The following is a 20,068-nucleotide window of genomic DNA, read 5'->3' on the forward strand; positions in this document are numbered from 1 at the left end:
CAGTGTGCCCTTGTTGCCAAGAAGGCCAATGGCATTTTGGGATGTATAAGTAGGGGCATAGCGAGCAGATCGAGGGACGTGATCGTTCCCCTCTATTCGACATTGGTGAGGCCTCATCTGGAGTACTGTGTCCAGTTTTGGGCCCCACACTACAAGAAGGATGTGGATAAATTGGAGAGAGTCCAGCGAAGGGCAACAAAAATGATTAGGGGTCTGGAACACATGACTTATGAGGAGAGGCTGAGGGAACTGGGATTGTTTAGTCTGCAGAAGAGAAGAATGAGGGGGGATTTGATAGCTGCTTTCAACTACCTGAGAGGTGGTTCCAAAGAGGATGGTTCTAGACTATTCTCAGTGGTAGAAGATGACAGGACAAGGAGTAATGGTCTCAAGTTGCAGTGGGGGAGGTTTAGGTTGGATATTAGGAAAAACTTTTTCACTAGGAGGGTGTTGAAACACTGGAATGCGTTACCTAGGGAGGTGGTAGAATCTCCTTCCTTAGAAGTTTTTAAGGTCAGGCTTGACAAAGCCCTGGCTGGGATGATTTAATTGGGGATTGGTCCTGCTTTGAGCAGGGGGTTGGACTAGATGACCTCCTGAGGTCCCTTCCAACCCTGATATTCTATGATTCTATGATTCTTACTGTTTGTCTCTCAGCCATTTCCAATTAAAAATTTTCTCTTAGCACTTCTGAAAAGCTGAAATGAGCCAACTACTTCTATGACACAGACCTCGCAGGATTTTGCTTTAAAGGAGTTAGGTTTAGATTTTCCAAGCACCTATATTTGCTCACTTTTAATACTTACTCACTAATTTCTTTGGCACCTCTTGCTACTCCCTATTTGGCAAATTTAAAAGCAGAAAGGGAGGAGAGCAATCGCGAGAGCAGCATTTGCCCGATATAGGATTCTGTGTCCCTTACTGGTGTACACTTGGCCCAAGCGACAGCTGTCTTTGGAAGCAAAGGATGGCTGTATGGCACATTCACTTTAGGCAGACAGGGTAATAATCAGAATTGTCACAATTTTGTCCTTTCATCTGTAGGAATTCATAGATGGAAAGTCAAGCCTCTTAAACAGGTGTTTATATTGTGAATTGCTACAAGAGAAGCGTAAAAGGTCAAGGCGATTAGCACAATACAGCATAAATTGAAGATAAATTAAGCCACATCTTCTGAGAATAAGTTTCCTCTTAATAGATAAGCTAAACATAGAACAGAACTAAGGGTAGTGAAAATATCATTTCACTGCTCTTTAAAGAAAAAATGCTTATCTGCTTTGAAATAGATTTTTAAATCATGATAATACACTTGTTTCAAGAGCTCATACCAACTTTTTCAATACTACTTAATTGTTTATAAAACCATCTTATACATTATCAAAAATAAACTTGTCCTTTAGGAAGAAATGTTCAATCTAATACTTTTATCAGCACAAAGTCGGTTCTATCAGTTCATAGCAGAAAAGTGAAAATCCACACTTATATATTTCCGAAGAGTTACTTAAGAGCCCAAACTCAAAAGGCAACGATTCCACTCATGGGCATGGGAAGTAGAAACAACGCTTCCAAAATATAAACCAGTGCACTGTGTCAAAAGCGAACCAGGGTGCATACAATCAATAGTCACCAATCTGTAAACATCGAAACTGCTGGTCTAATCAGACATTTAGAAACAATTTTTAATAAGTTGTGTTCAAACCATTGCATTCCATGTAATGCCTTTACATTGGTCAGTGCCAAAGCACAGAGAGGTCAAAGAAGTGAAGGCCTTTCAGTTGGACTTCTTATCACACATCCTGTGTGTCAAATTAACTAGCTGTTAACATAATAAATAAATTTAAAATGAATCTCATGCATTATAAAAATGAGTCTATTAAACTAATTCATAGTTTATTTATAATGGCCATAGCCAATTTATAATGGTTTAAAGTTTAAATTAACTTTCAGTCAGTTAGATATAAATATGTATTGCAAAAATGTTACACTCTCCTCTCCTTCCCTAATGGGGCATTAAAAGACAGTACAGTAATTTCAGTGACATGGATGCTAGGGAATGGTACAATTACAAGAATAACTAGCATTTTAAATGGCATTCTACAGACTTCTTTGTATTTTAACCTGAAAGTGCATTTTAAGTCTGCAAAAAGGTTTTCCTTATTTACACTATAAACACAAAAAGTTCTGCCATACACTAAACAATGTCTGTTCCACATTTACTTGTTAAATGCAAAATGTGTGTAAAATAATGGAAACACACACAATATGGGATCTATGTTTGAAAATGAGCCAAAGTTCCCAATAGGAATCTGAGCCAGTTCAGCAGTAACTGAAGATCTTTGCATTTCGTGGCTGTTGAAGGATGTAAGTGGAAATGAGTGGGTGGTCTCATACCCACTGCTAGTGAACAGTCATTCAGATCAAACAGCACCATCAGAATTGGCACGAATTAGTCATCAGTTTCAGCAGAAGGGCTGAGAACAAAGGACATGAAGGAGGCACCCACAGAGTATGGCAGAGGCACACAGTCATTGTGGTGGCGGTGTGAAAGCAGACTGTGTTGTAGACTGAAAAAACTTCTATTTCCAGGTCGCAATACTACACTTTTCAAAAAAATATACAGCTGAACAATAAACAGGCTGCACAAAATACACAAAGCATCAGGCAACGCTATGGTACGTTTTAAAGCATTTGCACTGCTATAGCTTTATCGTTGTTAAACCTTACCATTTTCAACAGTTTACCCCAGGTGTACACATTTGCTACAATGGTTTAATTTTGTTTTACATTAGGCAATGTTTAGCAATGACTCTACTCACACAACAATAGGTGGGCGACTGGGTAAAACACATATATGCATAAACACATCCACCATTCAAACATTCATCCAATAGTTAGGGTCTGGACTGAGTAGATAAAAATGCCACTTACACAATAAGCTTGTATAGGATATGAAGGATTAATGAGTAAATATCCGTAAGAGTTTCATTAATAATTTACAGTCTTATGACTACTATACTACTAAAAGATTTTCCTAGTTTTTTATTAAATGTGTTACACATGAAGAGTTGTGGTTTAGTTTAATATCCAGGGCCTGATTTAAATCTACAGGAAGATATACAGAGGTAAAGCTAAAATATATGCCGACGCTGAATTCTAATCTCATTGCTGGATTTTATAACCAGTGAATCTTGTTGAAAAATGCAGGTTCCTTAGATCCCTGAGGTCTGTGTTGGGAATCTTAATGACACAGTGTATCTCACGGACCAGCAAGAAGGGGCTCAACACATTGTCCAATGACAATCAGACCACTCATGTGTTATCAATAAGGATCGGAAGCAAATGATGTCAGAACGTAGTCACCCAGCTAAATCCACAAGAGGATATACTGTGACCAGATGTTCAATTCGCCCAGACAACTTGGTCGTTTTTTGGCAAAATAAGTCACTGACCGTTCACTAAGATCAATTTAGATTAAGCATCACTAAGTAGAAGCTTATACTACTCTAAACCAGACCATAAGTGTTGGAATAATGTTGAGGGAATAAATTACAACCATAAAAGCCAGAAATTGTGAAGTTATGGCTAAAACTCAGAGCAGACATTTTGTCCTTCCCCTGTACTATTCGATAACATACTTATCTATGACTGTATACCTTAAACATGCATTTTACCTGGGTTGGAAATTTGAGATATTGAATAGCACTTTTAGTGACCCCCTTCTCCTCTCCTACTGACAAGAGCTGGAAAGCCAGGAGGTAGAGGCCAAATGCAACTTTCCAAGTGGGAAGCAGGACAGGCAATACAAGTATGCCCCGAGGCTTGCAGAGGAGGTCATCAGAGAGGGGCCTCGACAAAGGATCAAGCCTGTGCTTGGGACAGCACAGTGTATGTCTCCTTATGAGCCCACAAGGACAGCCCACAAGCACGACCCAGCCACACCAGGATTTCACCTCACTCCCAATATCGTTTCTGAGCTCTCTGCACCACGTTTTCTAAACCACTCTAGCTTCAAATTTGTTAATGCTATTTTAAGCATTGGCCGGGGAACCACCGTAAGTTTATATAATTATCACATTTTACAACATTCTCCACTAAGAGCTGATAATGGTATGAACCATGCATTAGAACATCAAAATGTAATTATATTGCATTATCTCACTGGATTTACATAAAACCTAATTATCAGCTGTTACACATGTTTAACGTAACTTATAAGCAATGCCACCTTTCTGCAGGGAAGCCTCCAAGTAATTAATATGAATGCAAAGACTGTACATGATTAACCCTATCCCCACACACAGCAGGTGTAAGTTTGATGAAAACAAATCTACAGCTCTACAATTCCCTAAGCATCTTAGCCTTTTTAATACCTGAAATTGAAACAGCTTAAAAATGGTTACTCCAGAGAATTCTTCTCTGTTTTTAAATTGGTTTGCTTATTCTGTGTATATTCAGTTTTCCATTCCACTTGCCCAAAAATCTGTTGTGTCTTGAAAACATACAGAAGATATTTCAGAATCAGACAAAGAGACATTAAGCTTTAAAAAAAGTATCTATTTTCATTTCCAACGTGCCAATCACCAAACTGTCTAGATACCACATACATCAGACTTCATTTCTGCATGAGCAAGGACCAGAAGCTTCCATCACTTCTTCTATTAACACACAATCCCTATCAGTGTCCTCTCTGGTGTCTGCCTGCCAGGAAAGCACTATTGCACCAGACTATGGGAGGTATGCACAAAGAGATGGATCTTGCACTGTGCTCTAAGTGTGGAAAGAGTCTGGCATTTATAACAATCAGATGGCAGGAAATTCCACAGCCAAAACGTCTTCCACTTAAAATATGCTGTGCAAAGAGTTTCACCTTTGGGATTGTAAACCACACTATTTCAGATAACAGCCACTGCAATGGGGCAGCGGGGGAGAGAGACAGGACTTAGCACATTACGATCTGTGAAGGTCAGGACTAGCAGCATGAAACAGATCCAGAGTATCAATTGGAGCCAGTGTAGGAATGGCGCACTGGTGAGACAGGCTCTCTGGTGTGGCCCGTGGAGGAGAGAGGCTTCTGTTTCTGCATGGTCTTTGCAGTCAACTCAGGTAGAGTCTGCAAATGACAAAAACATTCATCTCCATAGCTAGGCTGCATCAAAGAGAACAGAATTGATCTCTCAACTACGTAAAAGAAGCTAAAAGCAGCTACCTAAAAGCAGCATTCCTGGCCACTGTTGTGCCTTGGGTACCCAAGAGCAGTGATGTATTTCCTTAGTCTGTTGACTTCACCCTGAGAGAGCAGAGAGCTTGAAATACAATGCTTTCCTCCTCCCACTATCAGCAGAAGTACCCACACTGAAGCTGAGCTCAAGCCGCTTGCTTTTCATGCACGTACCAATTTCCAAGTGCCGAAGTGGAGCTGATGCTGTGTTAGAAGAGGAAAGATGCACATGAAATATCTGCACCATCAGCATGCAGATATCTCACTCTCAACAGAAATCTTGTTCTGATGCTGAATAAAAGGGGATGGAGTCCTGTAGCACTCTTAAGGTCAGGACACGTGGGGAAAAGGAGCAGCTGTCCCATAAGTGAGTAAAAAGCATCTCTTGATGACGGATGATAGAAACTGTTGTTCGATCAAACCGCATTTGCACTGAAGTTTCAGCTCTGTCCGTGGCAATAAGCTGATTATCAAAGCTGCTGCCATGCCTTAGCCACGTCCGAAGCATGACTAGAAGGCGTCTATAACACTGGTAGAAAACAACTGCTGCGGGCGTTGACTTGCAACCACTCGCTGAGGAGACCGTGAAAAGGGGATGGCTGGCAAGAACACTGGCATCAATTGCTTGCTAAACAAAGGCTGGGCTTTTGCACATTTCACAGTCTACAGAATGCCATTCTGGAGGTAGCCCTCACATGGGACATGGTTTCAAAGGTCCATTCCACAAGCAGCAACAGTAAGAGTCTTTTCAGAGCCTCTGCTTGAATGATTGAGCCATGCTACCAGTACGGTCACCATTTTTTTCTGATTTGTTGCCCCCAGAGCAGAGGTGGCTGTAATGTATTTCATCAGTTCTTTCTACAGCCGAGGGTAAGTGTGCCTTGTCACCTGCTAACAGGACTCAGGTTCATGAGGATATAGCTGGGAGCAGTTCCATTGGTCAAGGACTTACTGTACACAATGCTGAAAGATATTAGTCGCCTTTCCCTGTGTGGGGTAGAACTGTACAAATTCCTTCCACCACAATTGTTCTGCATCTTTCCACACTGCTGTTCAAGCCCATTCATTTCCACCTGACTTAGCTCACCAGAGAACCCTGGTGAGCTGAGAGTGAAGCAAAGAGAAGGGGTGTTTAGCAAGGTCCATGCGGGAATGGCTGTTGACAACAGATGTAGTGTTCTACAAGACCTTCAGCACATTAGCCCTGGGGCTGGGCAGTATTCTCAAACACCCTGACCCATCAGTCTTCAGCAGGTGGGCAAGCAGTCAGATCACCTTTCTGGGAGGACTGGCATGCCCTAACCTGGGCTTACAACACACACTGGTCCAGCTAGATTACAGTACAGTCTCTATGGCCCAGATCCTCAAATGTATTCAGGCTCCACTTCCACTGAAATCAATGTGAGTTAGGTGCCTAAATAGCTTTGAGAATCTGGGCCTACACCCCTTTTCCATGCCCCAAATGCTAAGCTATACTGGCAGCCTGCAAGAAAGAACCATGGCTAAACAGTTGCGGGAAGGCTGTTTTCAGAAGTATACTGGAAAATAGGCCTTTCGTTACTTTATTGCTAAATACTCAGTCATCTGAAGTCACAGCATTTTCTACAGCAACGACATACATATTGCCAGACGTACAGTCTTATTGAACACGCACTATGCCTCATAAGAAAACTCAAGGAATTAAATTATTGTGTATTTCCATTTAATGTTAGCCTGCCTCTATGTTCACGTATCATAGGCTATGTCTATACTACAAGCCAGGGGTGTGAATCCGCTGCTTGCGAACACATCTCACGGTAACCCAATGAGAGCCAGTGCAGATATAAATAGTAGTGTAGCCATGGTAGCACGGGCAGCAGAGGCACGGCTTAGCTGTGCCAAGCACATGCCTGCCGATTTCAGGCTGGTTTGTACGTGGTGAAGTTCAGCCATGCCTCCACTACTACATACACTCACGCTAGCTTTTATCGAGCTAGCATAGGAGGGGAATCACGCCCCTTGTAGAGAAACAGCCTTAATGAACTGATAATCAATGAAACAGTCGTTTTCAGCAGCTTTTTACCAGAATTAGTACCCATTCTTCAAGTCTCTGGAGCTTGTACGGAAAGTCATAGTCACAATACATTTACACATAGGGCATTTTTTTTTTAGAAATTGAATTTGAAACAAGACCAATGAGGACTGTGGAGGAGTATGGAGTCACCAAAGGTAGAACACGCAGCGGGGGAGAAAAATAAGAGCCCAAGAAGTCTGTCGTCTACATATATTACTGAGGTAAACTTTGCCCCCATTTAGTCAAGAGATAGCTGCTGAACTTTACCAACCCTTCCACAGCGTTTGATGTCTGGAAGAGGCTAGACCATTTCGTAACTGTTTAAAACAGATTTTTGTCCCCATTTACTTTATCCAAGTAAACCATGTTGAAACTATCCTGTCTTAGCCATTTTGACTTGAGCGTTTCAGCACAGGTTTTCTCCTCTGTACACGGCACTCTTCATGTTGGGATCATTATCACGACAGTCATTCATCTCGAGTAACATGATCTCAAACTGCAACGCCTCAAATTGTGTTCTTTGGCCTTACCCAGGAAGGTCACAGTACAACAGCAAAGAGATGCAACCACTACTCTTCTGTTTGTTGGAAGACTGTTGTTCAGGGCTACTTTAACAGAACCTTGTGATGATTTCTTGATGGAAGATTATGTAAGAAAAAGGCAAGAAATTTCTTAACAAAATGAAAATTCTGCAAAACCAAGCGTGAAGAGCTCCATAGGATAGATCTGTGTTATCTATTGGTACTGGGCAGTGCTTTAGGGAAGGCTACCAAAGGCAAACATTTCGAATGAAATTAGTGGTATACAAGTAGGTGTGCATCAGCCACCTAATGAGGCACAATCATTTAACAAAACAAGCAGAACACAGTACTATTACAATGGAATAAAGGGAAGGCTCATTAGGACCCCTTCTTTACCAAACCCCAGCACCCAGCTGTACAGTGCAGGCTCCTTTCATCGTTCTGCCGCTTCTGTTCTGGAAAGGTCCGCTCCATTTAATGTCCCACTTCAGTGACTGAGACACTATCCGTTCTTGTCTCTTTCAAGCTTCCAGTTTTTTTTGGCTTCTGTTTGGATTTTTTCAACATGTGGACCTTCAATAAAACATTTGTAGAGACGATAAACGAAAGCAACAAAACATCTCTTTATTCAAGCAAATTTAAGAAAGGTATGCTTAGGAATGAATAATATACACATTAATGCTGCAACAGAAAAGCAATTTAATAAAGGTACTACTAACTTAACTCTCACTTGTCTTTTTTAACCTCTTATAATTATATCACCCAAGATGACTAACAGAGTCAAGAAAAGCCTAATTTTTGATTTGCTTACTTTGTGCATTTCAGAGCAGTTTCTGTAGAGCGACTCCAAATTACAAAATGTGTATCTCTCTCTCTCGTGCAAGAAGGGAAGAGTTTTTAAACACTGGTCCTCTTTACAAAAAAGGTTAATACTTTGAAAGAGGCAAGGCGGGTGAGGGAATATCTTTTATTGAAGCAACTTCTGTTGGTGAAAGAGACAAGCTTTTGAGCTACACAGGGCTCTTTTTTAATCTGAAGAAGAGCTCTGTGTAGCTGCAAGTACTTTTCAAATAATAAAGGCACATTCTGCAAACGCCTCTTTTTTTTTCCCACGACAAAAGCGTGGCATTCGATGAGATTTCTGTAACTCTTTCTGTAGCAACAGATTTCTGCAGTCGTTCTTAAAGGGGTCATTTAACGAACTTCTGTGGCAGGAACTTGTGTGTGTGAGAGTTATCAAATGCACTGACCGTGCAAAAGGATCATTTGGCTGCTTCACTGTCAGCAGAAACTTTAATTCCTTGGATGGGGGACACTTTACTCTCAATCCCCCAGCCGCTCCTCTCCTTCCCCTCCCATTGCTCATACGTCTCATTTCTCCACTTTCTTGCTAGCTAAATTCTGTCCATGGATTCCTTGACCACTGAACAGGGAATGCACTGTCCCTCATACACCATGCTCCTGGATTGTCTGAATAACCCTGATCTGCTGCAACGCAAACAATGTAATTAGAACATGGCTCCCTGCTGTCTCATGCGAGGGTAAGCCACATTACCAAACACCCAGGGGACTGTTTTCTTAAACTTGATCTCTCAATACTGTAGTTTTGCTGGTGCAGACAGGCCCTTTAACTAACATATGTGAACTTCTTTGAATTTCATGGCGTAGATTCCGTAGCGTATATTCATCCAACAGTGATCACATTATGTTGATTAGTACCTTAATAATGAAATGCACTAAGAGGATGAGGAGCCAGACAAATAGTAGGAGATGAGTCAAACAAATGGCATGACTTAGACTAAGGAACAAAAACAAACAGGAGAAAACTTTAACGGCAACCATTTACATTTTTCTAATGCAAAAAGGCAAACTGCCGAGGCAAGCTTACCTTTGGTCCTGCAACAGAAATGATAATCTGGCCTGGTGGCTGGATCCAGGGCTCTCCATCTACTTGAACAGGTATTGCTTTCAGAAGCGTAACACGAAAGTAAGATCCTTGGGCTATGCGGATCCCTGATCGCAGACCGCCCTGTACTTGACCCTATCAGAATATCAGAACTGCCATTATTTTCTAAAACTCTCTGGTATTTATTGGTACAAATAAGCCTTATAAAAGCAAGGACAGGTGCATATCATGCTTAAGACTTTTGCAGCGCTGGAGTACATCCTGGCCTCTTCCTGTCTGAGGTTTCTACCCCCTAGAAGATTCCAAAATTATGACCTGAAATTTTCAAAAGTAACACCTGCATTAACCCCATGCTGCAGTAAGGCCCTGATCCAGAAGGTGGCTCCAAGCCAATGGACCTCAACTTCGTCTGAGCGCCACTGAAGTCAAAGGGGCTCCCTGCTGCTGCCAACTTATTTGTAGGATTGGGGTCTAAATTTATAAAGGAGTCCAAGTAATTGTTATCCTCAGCCTACCACATTTATCAGGATTTGTTCAAAAATATTTTTGTCTCAAAAGACACCTAAAAGACCCATAGAAAATAATGAGATTTTAAATTAGTTAAAAATAAAGAATTTTAAAAATCATATACAAATCAACTATATTATAATAAATTCAAATAAAGTCTAGTGCTAAGTGCTCTGCCATCATAGGATTTTGCTATCTTAAGGTAATGAATCATAGAATATCAGGGTTGGAAGGGACCTCAGGAGGTCATCTAGTCCAACCCCCTGCTCAAAGCAGGACCAATCCCCAACTAAATCATCCCAGCCAGGGCTTTGTCAAGCCTGACCTTAAAAACCTCTAAGGAAGGAGATTCCACCACCTCCCTAGATAACGCATTCCAGTGCTTCACCACCCCCCTAGTGAAAAAGGTTTTCCTAATATCCAACCTAAACCTCCTCCACTGCAACTTGAGACCATTACTCCTCGTTCTGTCACCTACTACCACTAAGAACAGTCTAAATCCATCCTCTTTGGAACCCCCTTTCAGATAGTTGAAGGCAGCTATCAAATCCCCCCTCATTCTTCTCTTCCGCAGACTAAACAATCCCAGTTCCCTCAGCCTCTCCTCATAAGTCATGTGTTCCAGTCCCCTAATCATTTTTGTTGCCCTCCGCTGGATGTTTCCAGGTTTTTCACATCCTTCTTGTAGTGTGGGGCCCAAAACTGGACACAGTACTCCAGATGAGGCCTCACCAATGTCGAATAGAGGGGAACGATCACTTCCCTCAATCTGCTGGCAATGCCCCTACTTATACATCCCAAAATGCCATTGGCCTTCTTGGCAACAAGGGCACACTGTTGACTCATATCCAGCTTCTCGTCCACTGTAACCTTTTCTGCAGAACTGCTGCCTAGCCGTTCGGTCCCCAGTCTGTAGCAGTGCATGGGATTCTTCCATCCTAAGTGCAGGACTCTGCACTTGTCCTTGTTGAACCTCATCAGATTTCTTTTGGCCCAATCCTCCAATTTGTCTAGGGCCCTCTGTATCCTATCCCTACCCTCCAGCGTATCTACCTCTCCTCCCAGTTTAGTGTCATCTGCAAACTTGCTGAGGGTGCAAGCCACGCCAGCCTCCAGATCATTAATGAAGATACTGAACAAAACCATCCCCAGGACCGACCCTTGGGGCACTCCACTTGATACCTAGACATGGAGCCACTGATCACTACCTCTTGAGCCCGATAATCTAGCCAGCTTTCTATCCACCTTATAACCTTAAATGCCGCAGGTTATTTAATGTATTATGTTAGTAATTCCTTTTATCATTTTTCTCCTTATAATTTTATTGAGAAGCTTATGAACAATGTGGAATAAGTTTACAAGTTGAAAGGAGATGTAAAAGCAAACCTCCAATAAATGAGTTTCAAATTGGTAAGCTGAAACAATATATGTAGTATCAATGATCCACAGCCTAATAAAGCAACCAAGGAAACAAAAATGAAGCCATCTCTACCCATTCTAACTTCATTTTTTAAGTTATCAGCCTTTGAAATTTCATTCACCATCCACTTCTATTTTGAAAGAGGGAAAACAAAAGCACCCGACTGCCCTAATCTATACCTCTCATTGTTTTGTGCAGCTAACATCTCTCTAAATTAAACAGTCCCATTCTTTATACAGACGTCTTTCAGGGCTTGATTCAAAGCCCTCTGAAATCACTGGGAGTATTTCCATTTACTTGAACAAGTGGTACAGCAGACCCCTCAATGCCTCTAAAACTTTTTACCATCCAGCTCCAGCTTCCTTCTATATACTGCTGAATTTGGGCACCTGAACAAGGATTTCCAGAGCAGGCTTCAAAAGCTGTCTAAGCCCACTCTCCAATGGCTATCACAGCCACTGCCCCACAGCATAACAGCCGACTACTTTTGTAGTCTAACTTGACTAATATATTTTGTATTCTTACGATTCTTGGAATGTGTGTTCTGACTTTTGAGTGCTTCATTTTACAACCTAAAATTATTTTTTGAAGGTGTTTTGAGCAAAATATTTACCACAGGACAAATTCACAGAGATGCTTAACATGGGTTAAGTGACGAGTCACTGTTTTCGCTTGCTCAGTACCCCCAAACAAACAAAAAGCAGGCTCAGCACTAACTTACCATGTGCACAACTCCAGTCACCCCCACGACTTCCAGTAAGCCATCATCGATTCTTGGTTTCTCAAATCGATTATCATGGTCAGATCCCCAGAGATCAGCTCCAGACCCCCAACTGGAACAGAGCACACAAGCGTGGCCGCTGAGAGTCGTAATCTGTCAAGACTCAAGCAGTATCCAAATATCTGATCGGTTAACAATTTAGGAAGCCATTCTGCTCTTCCATAGATTCTCCTTGAGTGGGGTTACGTATTTCTCCTTTTCCACTTTACAAAACACGGCATTTGCTTTCCTAAAATTTGGTAACCTCTTGATAACACTGCTGTGGGGGAGGGAAGGGGGAAGAGGTGAAAGCAGTGGGGGAGGGCTAAGTAGGTTTTCAGCTGAGAAAAGTGGATAAGAGGGAAACAGCCTCATGTCATTTTGGGTTGCTGGAAACCACAGGTTAAACCTGTGAAGTCTTAACTTTTATGATTACTACTCAGAAGGTTACCAGAGTTTTTGGTAATATCAATATGTTTTTTCTTTCAGAAGACATGATATGTTGAAGGGAAGCTAAATACTGAGAAACTGCTCTATCAAATTATTACATTTAGGCTTCAAATAGCTTTGTAGAATTAAGCAAATCAAAATCATTCCCCTGAAATCCTGATGCCAGTGGGAAATTAATATAATTTTACTTCCTAGAAAAGGCTTGAATTTCCAATAAGAATAGTATGTTTGCATCTCCAATACACAGCTACTGCTCAACAGCGGATACGATTTTTTTCCCTTTCTAGTTCTCTCAGGAATAAAAAAAAATAGATTTAAAAAGAGAGAAAATCTCTAACTCTTGAAGCCATGACCTAAATTAGAACAAAAAGTACAGCCAATTAACTTCTCTTAACAGAGAACCCTAATTAATAGAGCCTTTTAAGATAGTTGCTACAGTTAAATACTGTGGCAGACGTTTCAGTAACTAGTACACATTTGTGCAAACAAAAAGAAAGCCTGTATGCAATGTACGGGAGTTGGTAAAAGTTACTAGAAACAAATGTTATGAAATAAGAGCAGAGATAGCAAAGCGGTTCTCATTGCACTGTAAAAACAAGGGTTAGTTTCTATGAACTCAGGCCAGGACTTTCAGAAGAACTGAAGCGAGTTATCTGTCCGAATCTCATACCAGTTGAGCAGCTAGCTGCCTTACGCACCTTTGAAAATCCCAGCCAAAAAAAGTAAAGAAAACCCCTTTCATCTAGTTCTATTGACCACAGAGATTTTGGTGAGTACAACAGGGTGTTTGATGTGTACCGACACAGACTCATTTCTCACAGTTTTACCTGGGGATATTAATGAAAATGAGTCCCTCGATACTTGGTAACTCAACTTCATGCTGGTCCACTTTAAGTTTTATATCTCTGTGAAGATTTCTGGTGTGACTTATCCTCTGCAGTCCAACTTTTACATATACTCCTTTGTTGTGAAACCTATGAACAGAATAGCACTCTGTCACTGCAAGGTTTGACACTATATTGTGGCACTGTTTTAATCATGCTCATTTAAGCTAACACTTTTCTTCTAATTTTGGAACACGTTCATTTAAAGTTTCCTTTAACTAAAATCACACTTAAGTCTTCTTGTTTTAATCAACAAATCAAGCTATTTCAGGTGATAAACTGTTACTTCATATAGATTTTAATGAATAGACAGAAAGATAATTTAGGAATTAGGCATAGAACACATGGAAACATATACAAGTAAATATTCAGAACTGCCTTTCAGAAGGCTTTCTGCTTGAAAATAATTTTATTTTAATCAAAATCTACTACTTTGAAAACTGAGTGTGAAAACACGGAATAATTAAAATTGGCACTGTGCCATAAACCATCAAGAGTCTGGATAAACAGAGCGCTAAATAAGTCATTTGAAAATATAAACTGCCCAAGCTGAAGTGAGAAAAATTTCTAAATACTTATTATACTGATAACCCTCAACAATTCTGTGATGTAGCCACTTGCAAGTGTTCCAATTTTACATAGAAAAAAACTGAGGACAAGGTTAATGCCTTGTTTACAATATTTTTAAATGTTATTTTAGCAAATACATTTTAATTAAGTGCTGTTTAAAATCAGGTTAGTAAAATGACAGCTATGGATAAGTCGTCTGCAGGCATCTCTAGATCTAAAAGCATGAGCCTCCACTGTTTGAGCTAAAGGATCAGATCCACTAGCTTGCAGACAGTAGTAGGGGACAAACCCCTGTGGTACTCTAGTCACTAAATAGGTGGAAAGAACCACACTATGTTAGCAGGGATTACATCAGCTCCTCGGGCAGACAGCACCTTTAAAAACATTAGCTGGGTAGGGTGTGCTAACATATTTTAAATAGCACTTAATTAAAACATGTAGCCCACCTCCCCACCCTCCATATTAGCTAACTATTTATTTGTTTAGGAATTTTTAACAGATTTACCATGCCATGCAAATATCACAGAGGAAATACTTTCCCCTAGTCTAGAGAAGGCTTAAAGGTGGCTTGGTAAATGCAGTAAGGGCGAAGTTATGTTTTAATACTGTAGCTGGGAGAGGTGAACTGTAAGCACCCCCATAGGCACACTCCATAGGACTCATACACAGAAAATAAAGCCTGAGACATCTGGCTGTCTTAGCGGGTAAATCCCTCCCCCTGAAGCTTTCTAGGAAAAAATGCCATGGAATAGCTGTGTCCAGCGGGGCCCTGGTGAGCTACGCAGGTAACACCTGAGAGTTACGTCGTGCTTCCTGCGGACTCAGGAAGACCTTGTGCACCAGTTCACATTTTCCAGGTTCTCGTCACAAGAAGGAGGGCTAGAAACATTGTATTTTAAAACAAAAGCTGGATTCTGCAGCACAATTCCATGGGGCCGTGTCAAAAGTCCCTTCACCACGGAGCACCAGGGCTGTTATGCCACCGCCTTAATACTCCTTCTCACACATTTCGGTTCTCTAGAGAGAGGACCAGAATGTCAGTTTTGCCTCCCAGATACAGGCAGGAGCAGAGCAGCCACATCCGAGCAGCATGTACCTCAGGATCAGTAAACAGAACAACTGCACCTTGACGTGGCGGTGACCACAACCACCACTTTTTTAAAAATAGTCCAAGGTGACAGACCAGGTGCAGGGACTTACAGTTCATGAACAGGGAAGCTCGATCAGTAATTGAGTCGTTGATAACCTCCCTCTCATTTAAGTCCTTAGCTTGTTACCATGGTGACTGCCGTAATAAGTCTGTGACCCCAAAGCCCCTTCATGCCAACTGTTAAAGGACACACTCTGCACACCTCGGTCAGAATATTTAGCCAAACACCGTGTCTTGTTAAGTATCATGTAAAAACTGGTATCATGTGGGTCACTACTATCACTGTGTGATATATCTATGGATGGCATGTAAAGAGTTGTGTGCGCATGCTGGGAATATTTTCCTAAAATATGCTTTGGGGGAAGACTTGATAAACAAGTTTGCTCTTGACAAAGGAACGTTGGTTTGCCTGTGTCTGCAAAGTAAACTGAGCAATGAAAGTTACACTGACATACAAATCAACAGGGGGGCTGGGAAGTGACCAGGAAGAAACACACAGCAGGTGAGAAGAACTTATCTGGGGATACATATTTCGAAGGTTTACTAGACTATAAAAAGAAGGGGAGAGAAGCCCTTATGTATCCATCACTTAAGGAACAAAAGAGGCCAGAGCTCTTGGAATCTGTGAAAGGTGGATCCTTCAGCAACCTGGGTCGAAGACTCTGGGAACTGACTGTAGGTGAGAAATTGCCTGAGACCAGGACTGTGAACTGTTAAGTTGTAGACACTAGAAAGCATGTTTTTACTTTTGTTTTATTTGTACCCATACCTGTCTCTTTTTCTTTTTCTTAGTGCCACTTAAATCTATGCTCTTTATTAATAAACTTGTTTTACTATAAAACCATCCCCATGCTGTGCATAAAGGTAAAGAGCATATCCTCAGGGAGCCAACAGGCTGTTGTACACTCTGTCTCTTTGGAGACAGCAGACTTAATAAATTCTGTGATTGCCAATGAGAGGGACTGGACATTGCAGAGACGTCTCTGGGGACCTCGGGAGCACCAGATGTAACCTGCAAGGCAAGGTTAAGACTGGCAGAGTCTCAGGGAGTTGACTGGTGAGGCTACCAAAACTAGTGTGTCATAGTTTAATCCAGGGCAAAGTTCTCCTTTGGAAAGGCAACACAATGGCTTACAGTTCACGGCTCCCTGGGGAGTGTATTACACATACTAGAAACAAATAATTACAATTAGCATTGGCAGCTGCGCTTACAGGCAGGCGTATAAAACAAATTAATTTTGGCTTTATCAAATCCTTGATTAGTCATTATATACCCATTAACAACAATCTTAAAGTGATTTGTGACAAATCTATTTATGTCTGAAAGGCAGCAATAATCAAGTACTTCTGCTGAGTGGAGAAGATCACAACTCAGTTTTCCGTCAGAAAATGCCATTTCAACAAAATCCAAATTTTTCATTGAAACGTATCTATTTCAACCACATTTTTGAAGATGTTAAAACAGGACATTTTTGGAATGAAAGTTTCAATTTTTCATTTCAAAAGGACTTTTCATTTTGAAATGTATTTTAACATAAAAACCAATTAAAATAGAAAAACAAAATCTAAAGGACATTTCAGTTGACATGAGATGATTTTTTTTTTCTTCAAAATTTTGTTTTGCAAACACATCTGACATTTCTGGGGACAAAAATAGATTTTTGTGGGATGGAAAATCAGTTTTCCAAACAGATCTCCAAAGAACCAGCCAATCTCATTCTGTTTACACACGAATCTCATTGTGTTTGGGAATCTGTCCTTTTTCCTCTCATGTACAACTCTTAAACACGACACTAGAAGCCCCTATAGTGTCACCCATTACTAGACATTTGTAATTTGGTGCAGCATGATAAAAATCACCAGAAGAGACGGAATTGTAAATGTACATGTGGCTACATTTCACCTAAAGCAAATAAATAAATGAGACATTAGCAGCTGCTCCAAATGTTAAGTCAGTATGCCTACAGCAAAAACACTTGGACCCTATTCCTGTCTTTCCTTAGAACATTGCACATGAACTGCTATGTGCTGTTAGCTATATGAGGAGGAAAAACAGTCTCAAGGTACACAAAAGCTATTTAGAATGTCATTATGATTATACTCCCTACATTATAAACTCTGCTGACCAATTATAAGTCACTAGAAAGCTACTGCAATACTCCATGCCACGCAAAAAACAAACATGATTTTCCAAAAAAAAAGAAAAATGTTCAAAATGTATTACTGCATATAAGCAAGCAAACTTAAGTGCAACAGTCAAGTTCTTAAAGACCATCTGTACAAGTAGCCACACCAAATATGACTAAAAATATCTACCATTAAACATCAAAGAGAAATGTATGACATGTAAGACATCAGGCTTGCTCCTTTACTTATGAGTTTGACCTTTCAAAACAACCTCAAGTGTAAGTTAATATATGCATAATGCTTGTGAGGCACAAAAAAAGCTTTAAAATTCTGTGAGAAGATACTTAAACCCTACCCCCCAAAACCAAGCACTATATTTTACCTGGACTGGGAAGTAAGACCAAGACCCAAATTCCAAACAGAATGCAACACTGTATTAGGAAGGACAATAGAGGAGAAAGCGTGCAAAATAGAGTGCTCTGCATGGACACTCCATAGACATACAAACGCTTCAGAGTATTTTCAAGTCTAATGCCTTGATTCAGGCCAGAGTGTAAGTCCATGTTTCATTTTAGGCATGCACTTAATGTTGTCCTGAATAGAGATGCTTTCCTGAATTGCGGTCTGTTGTGGGATCACACACTTATTCAATAGTAGCTAAAAGCATCTTGGATTTTCAAACTAGAGCTTTCTCATCTGATACTTTGGCCCAGATTTACTTTATCATATGGCTCTGTATTGAACGCATAATGCTAAAATTAAAATGCCCTGGGAAGCTGTGCACATATTTTAAACTCCAGATACGAGTATCATAGATATTTCGTTTCTGAATACAAAATAGTGCAAAATCCTCACCAGAATATATCTGTGCAAAGTATATGCATGCAGTGGTTTTTTTGACTGATTTAAGGTTTCATTTTAAGAAGTTGGATTGGTATACCTAAATTTATCAATTAACTTTAATGAGAAGAAACATTCAGCAACAAACTTAACCAAGCAGTAAGTACAGCATGGTACATACAACATGTGAAGTTTATTTAAGATGATAATTCAAGTTTGTCTTGTATCAACCATTAGGAGGAATTTCCCTTTCTTCTCTACCCTTGAGGCCCCCTCACCCCTCACCGATATAGTGAACAACATATTCACACACATACACAATAACTCATGTAAGACAAATTGAACCACTGCCTCCCTTCACAGAGTACTGTTCATCTTCTGCACTCATTGAGACAGGGATCCTGTGGAAAAAACACTGTCATCTAGTATTGTGCTGCTTATGTACAAAGAAAAAAGTTAAGGTTGCATCATTTCCTGACTTTTGAGTACTTCACTTTGCAACCTTGCTGTTCTTTTAGTGTAGTTGGTTTTGTATGAACTATCTAAATACATGTGTCTGTGTAACTTTACACTGTATTAATTACACAAACAAGGCTAAAATTATTTTCTCTGTGCACTGTTCTAGTTATACTTTATAGTCAATGCTTGTTATTTTCTGTTCTCAATCCAGAGGGTTGGAGAAGATTTAATTTTTTTTTTGTAAGTAATATAGTTCTTGAATGTATTACTCGTACGCAGTACATACCGTGTTAAGTGCTATTTTCCCCATGTACTTTGTAATGTATGAGAGCACGAACAGTAGATTTTCATTATCCTAATTCTTGAGAAAAATATACTGCTTGAGAATACTCATATCAAACTGTAATGGGGAGAGGACTGAATAATGTTTTACAGTATTGATAACTGGTTGCAGTATTTCTGAATATAAATAATTAGGGTTTATTTAATCCATGAGTATGACTGTTTGTGCTGGTATCATAAAGACAAATCAAAGGATCTTTCAAGCACAATCAAAGATGGATATAAAACAATGGTGGATTGCGCTTACTGAAAGTGATGTTGAAGAATTGCTGAATTGACTAATTACATACAGAGGTTATTTCTTTTTCTTGGTGTTCTTAGAAGAGGGTTTTGTGGGGTTTTTGTTTGTTTTTTGTGTTTATGACCTCCCATGAAACAGATTGTAATAAATAAATAAAACAGATTGTGTTTTTATATATATGTATAAATAAAACAATATGTTCCATGAGAGGTCATAAATACACACACACACTCCAGTACAAAGTTGTACAAAGAAAATTCTGGACACTGAGAATTTGTAATGTGGATTTTTCCCTGCTTTATATTACTGTACATACTTCTACTAATGCCGCCAGCTGTCATATATCCTGGATCACTGATTTTAATATAAAAGTTATTGGAAAAGAAGCAAATTTCGAAACCATGACCAAGTGCTTCCCAAACATTGTACTTTTGATTGCCTCTAGCATGCTATTGTCTGTAAAAATCTGGCAGACTAACACTCTTATCACATGGATCTGACTGTAACCTGATGTTTTGTTTTCCATTTTTGGAAGCACCATATGACCGAGTGCCCTCCCTGCATGCCCCCTTATGGGGGTGGGGCAGTGGTTCTGCCTCTGTCCTCAAGGTCTCCAACTG

At 40.2% G+C, this 20,068-nt stretch overlaps 1 protein-coding gene across 3 annotated transcripts in view; it reads right to left on the reverse strand.

Moving 5' to 3' along the window:
- Positions 1–309: 309 nt before the first annotated feature.
- DGKQ (diacylglycerol kinase theta) overlaps positions 310–20,068 on the reverse strand; it is a 173,503-nt gene continuing 153,744 nt past the window's right edge. For all 3 annotated transcript variants that reach the window (XM_074953594.1, XM_074953597.1, XM_074953595.1), the window contains 4 exons: positions 13,663–13,809; positions 12,347–12,458; positions 9,681–9,833; positions 310–8,365 (listed from right to left, as the gene is read on the reverse strand). In XM_074953594.1, the coding sequence (XP_074809695.1) occupies positions 8,267–8,365; positions 9,681–9,833; positions 12,347–12,458; positions 13,663–13,809 (511 nt within the window). In that variant the 3' untranslated portion in view covers positions 310–8,266. The remainder of the gene's footprint in view (positions 8,366–9,680; positions 9,834–12,346; positions 12,459–13,662; positions 13,810–20,068) is intronic.

The sequence above is a fragment of the Natator depressus genome, chromosome 5, assembly GCF_965152275.1.
Source record: "Natator depressus isolate rNatDep1 chromosome 5, rNatDep2.hap1, whole genome shotgun sequence".
Lineage (NCBI taxonomy): Eukaryota > Metazoa > Chordata > Testudines > Cheloniidae > Natator > Natator depressus.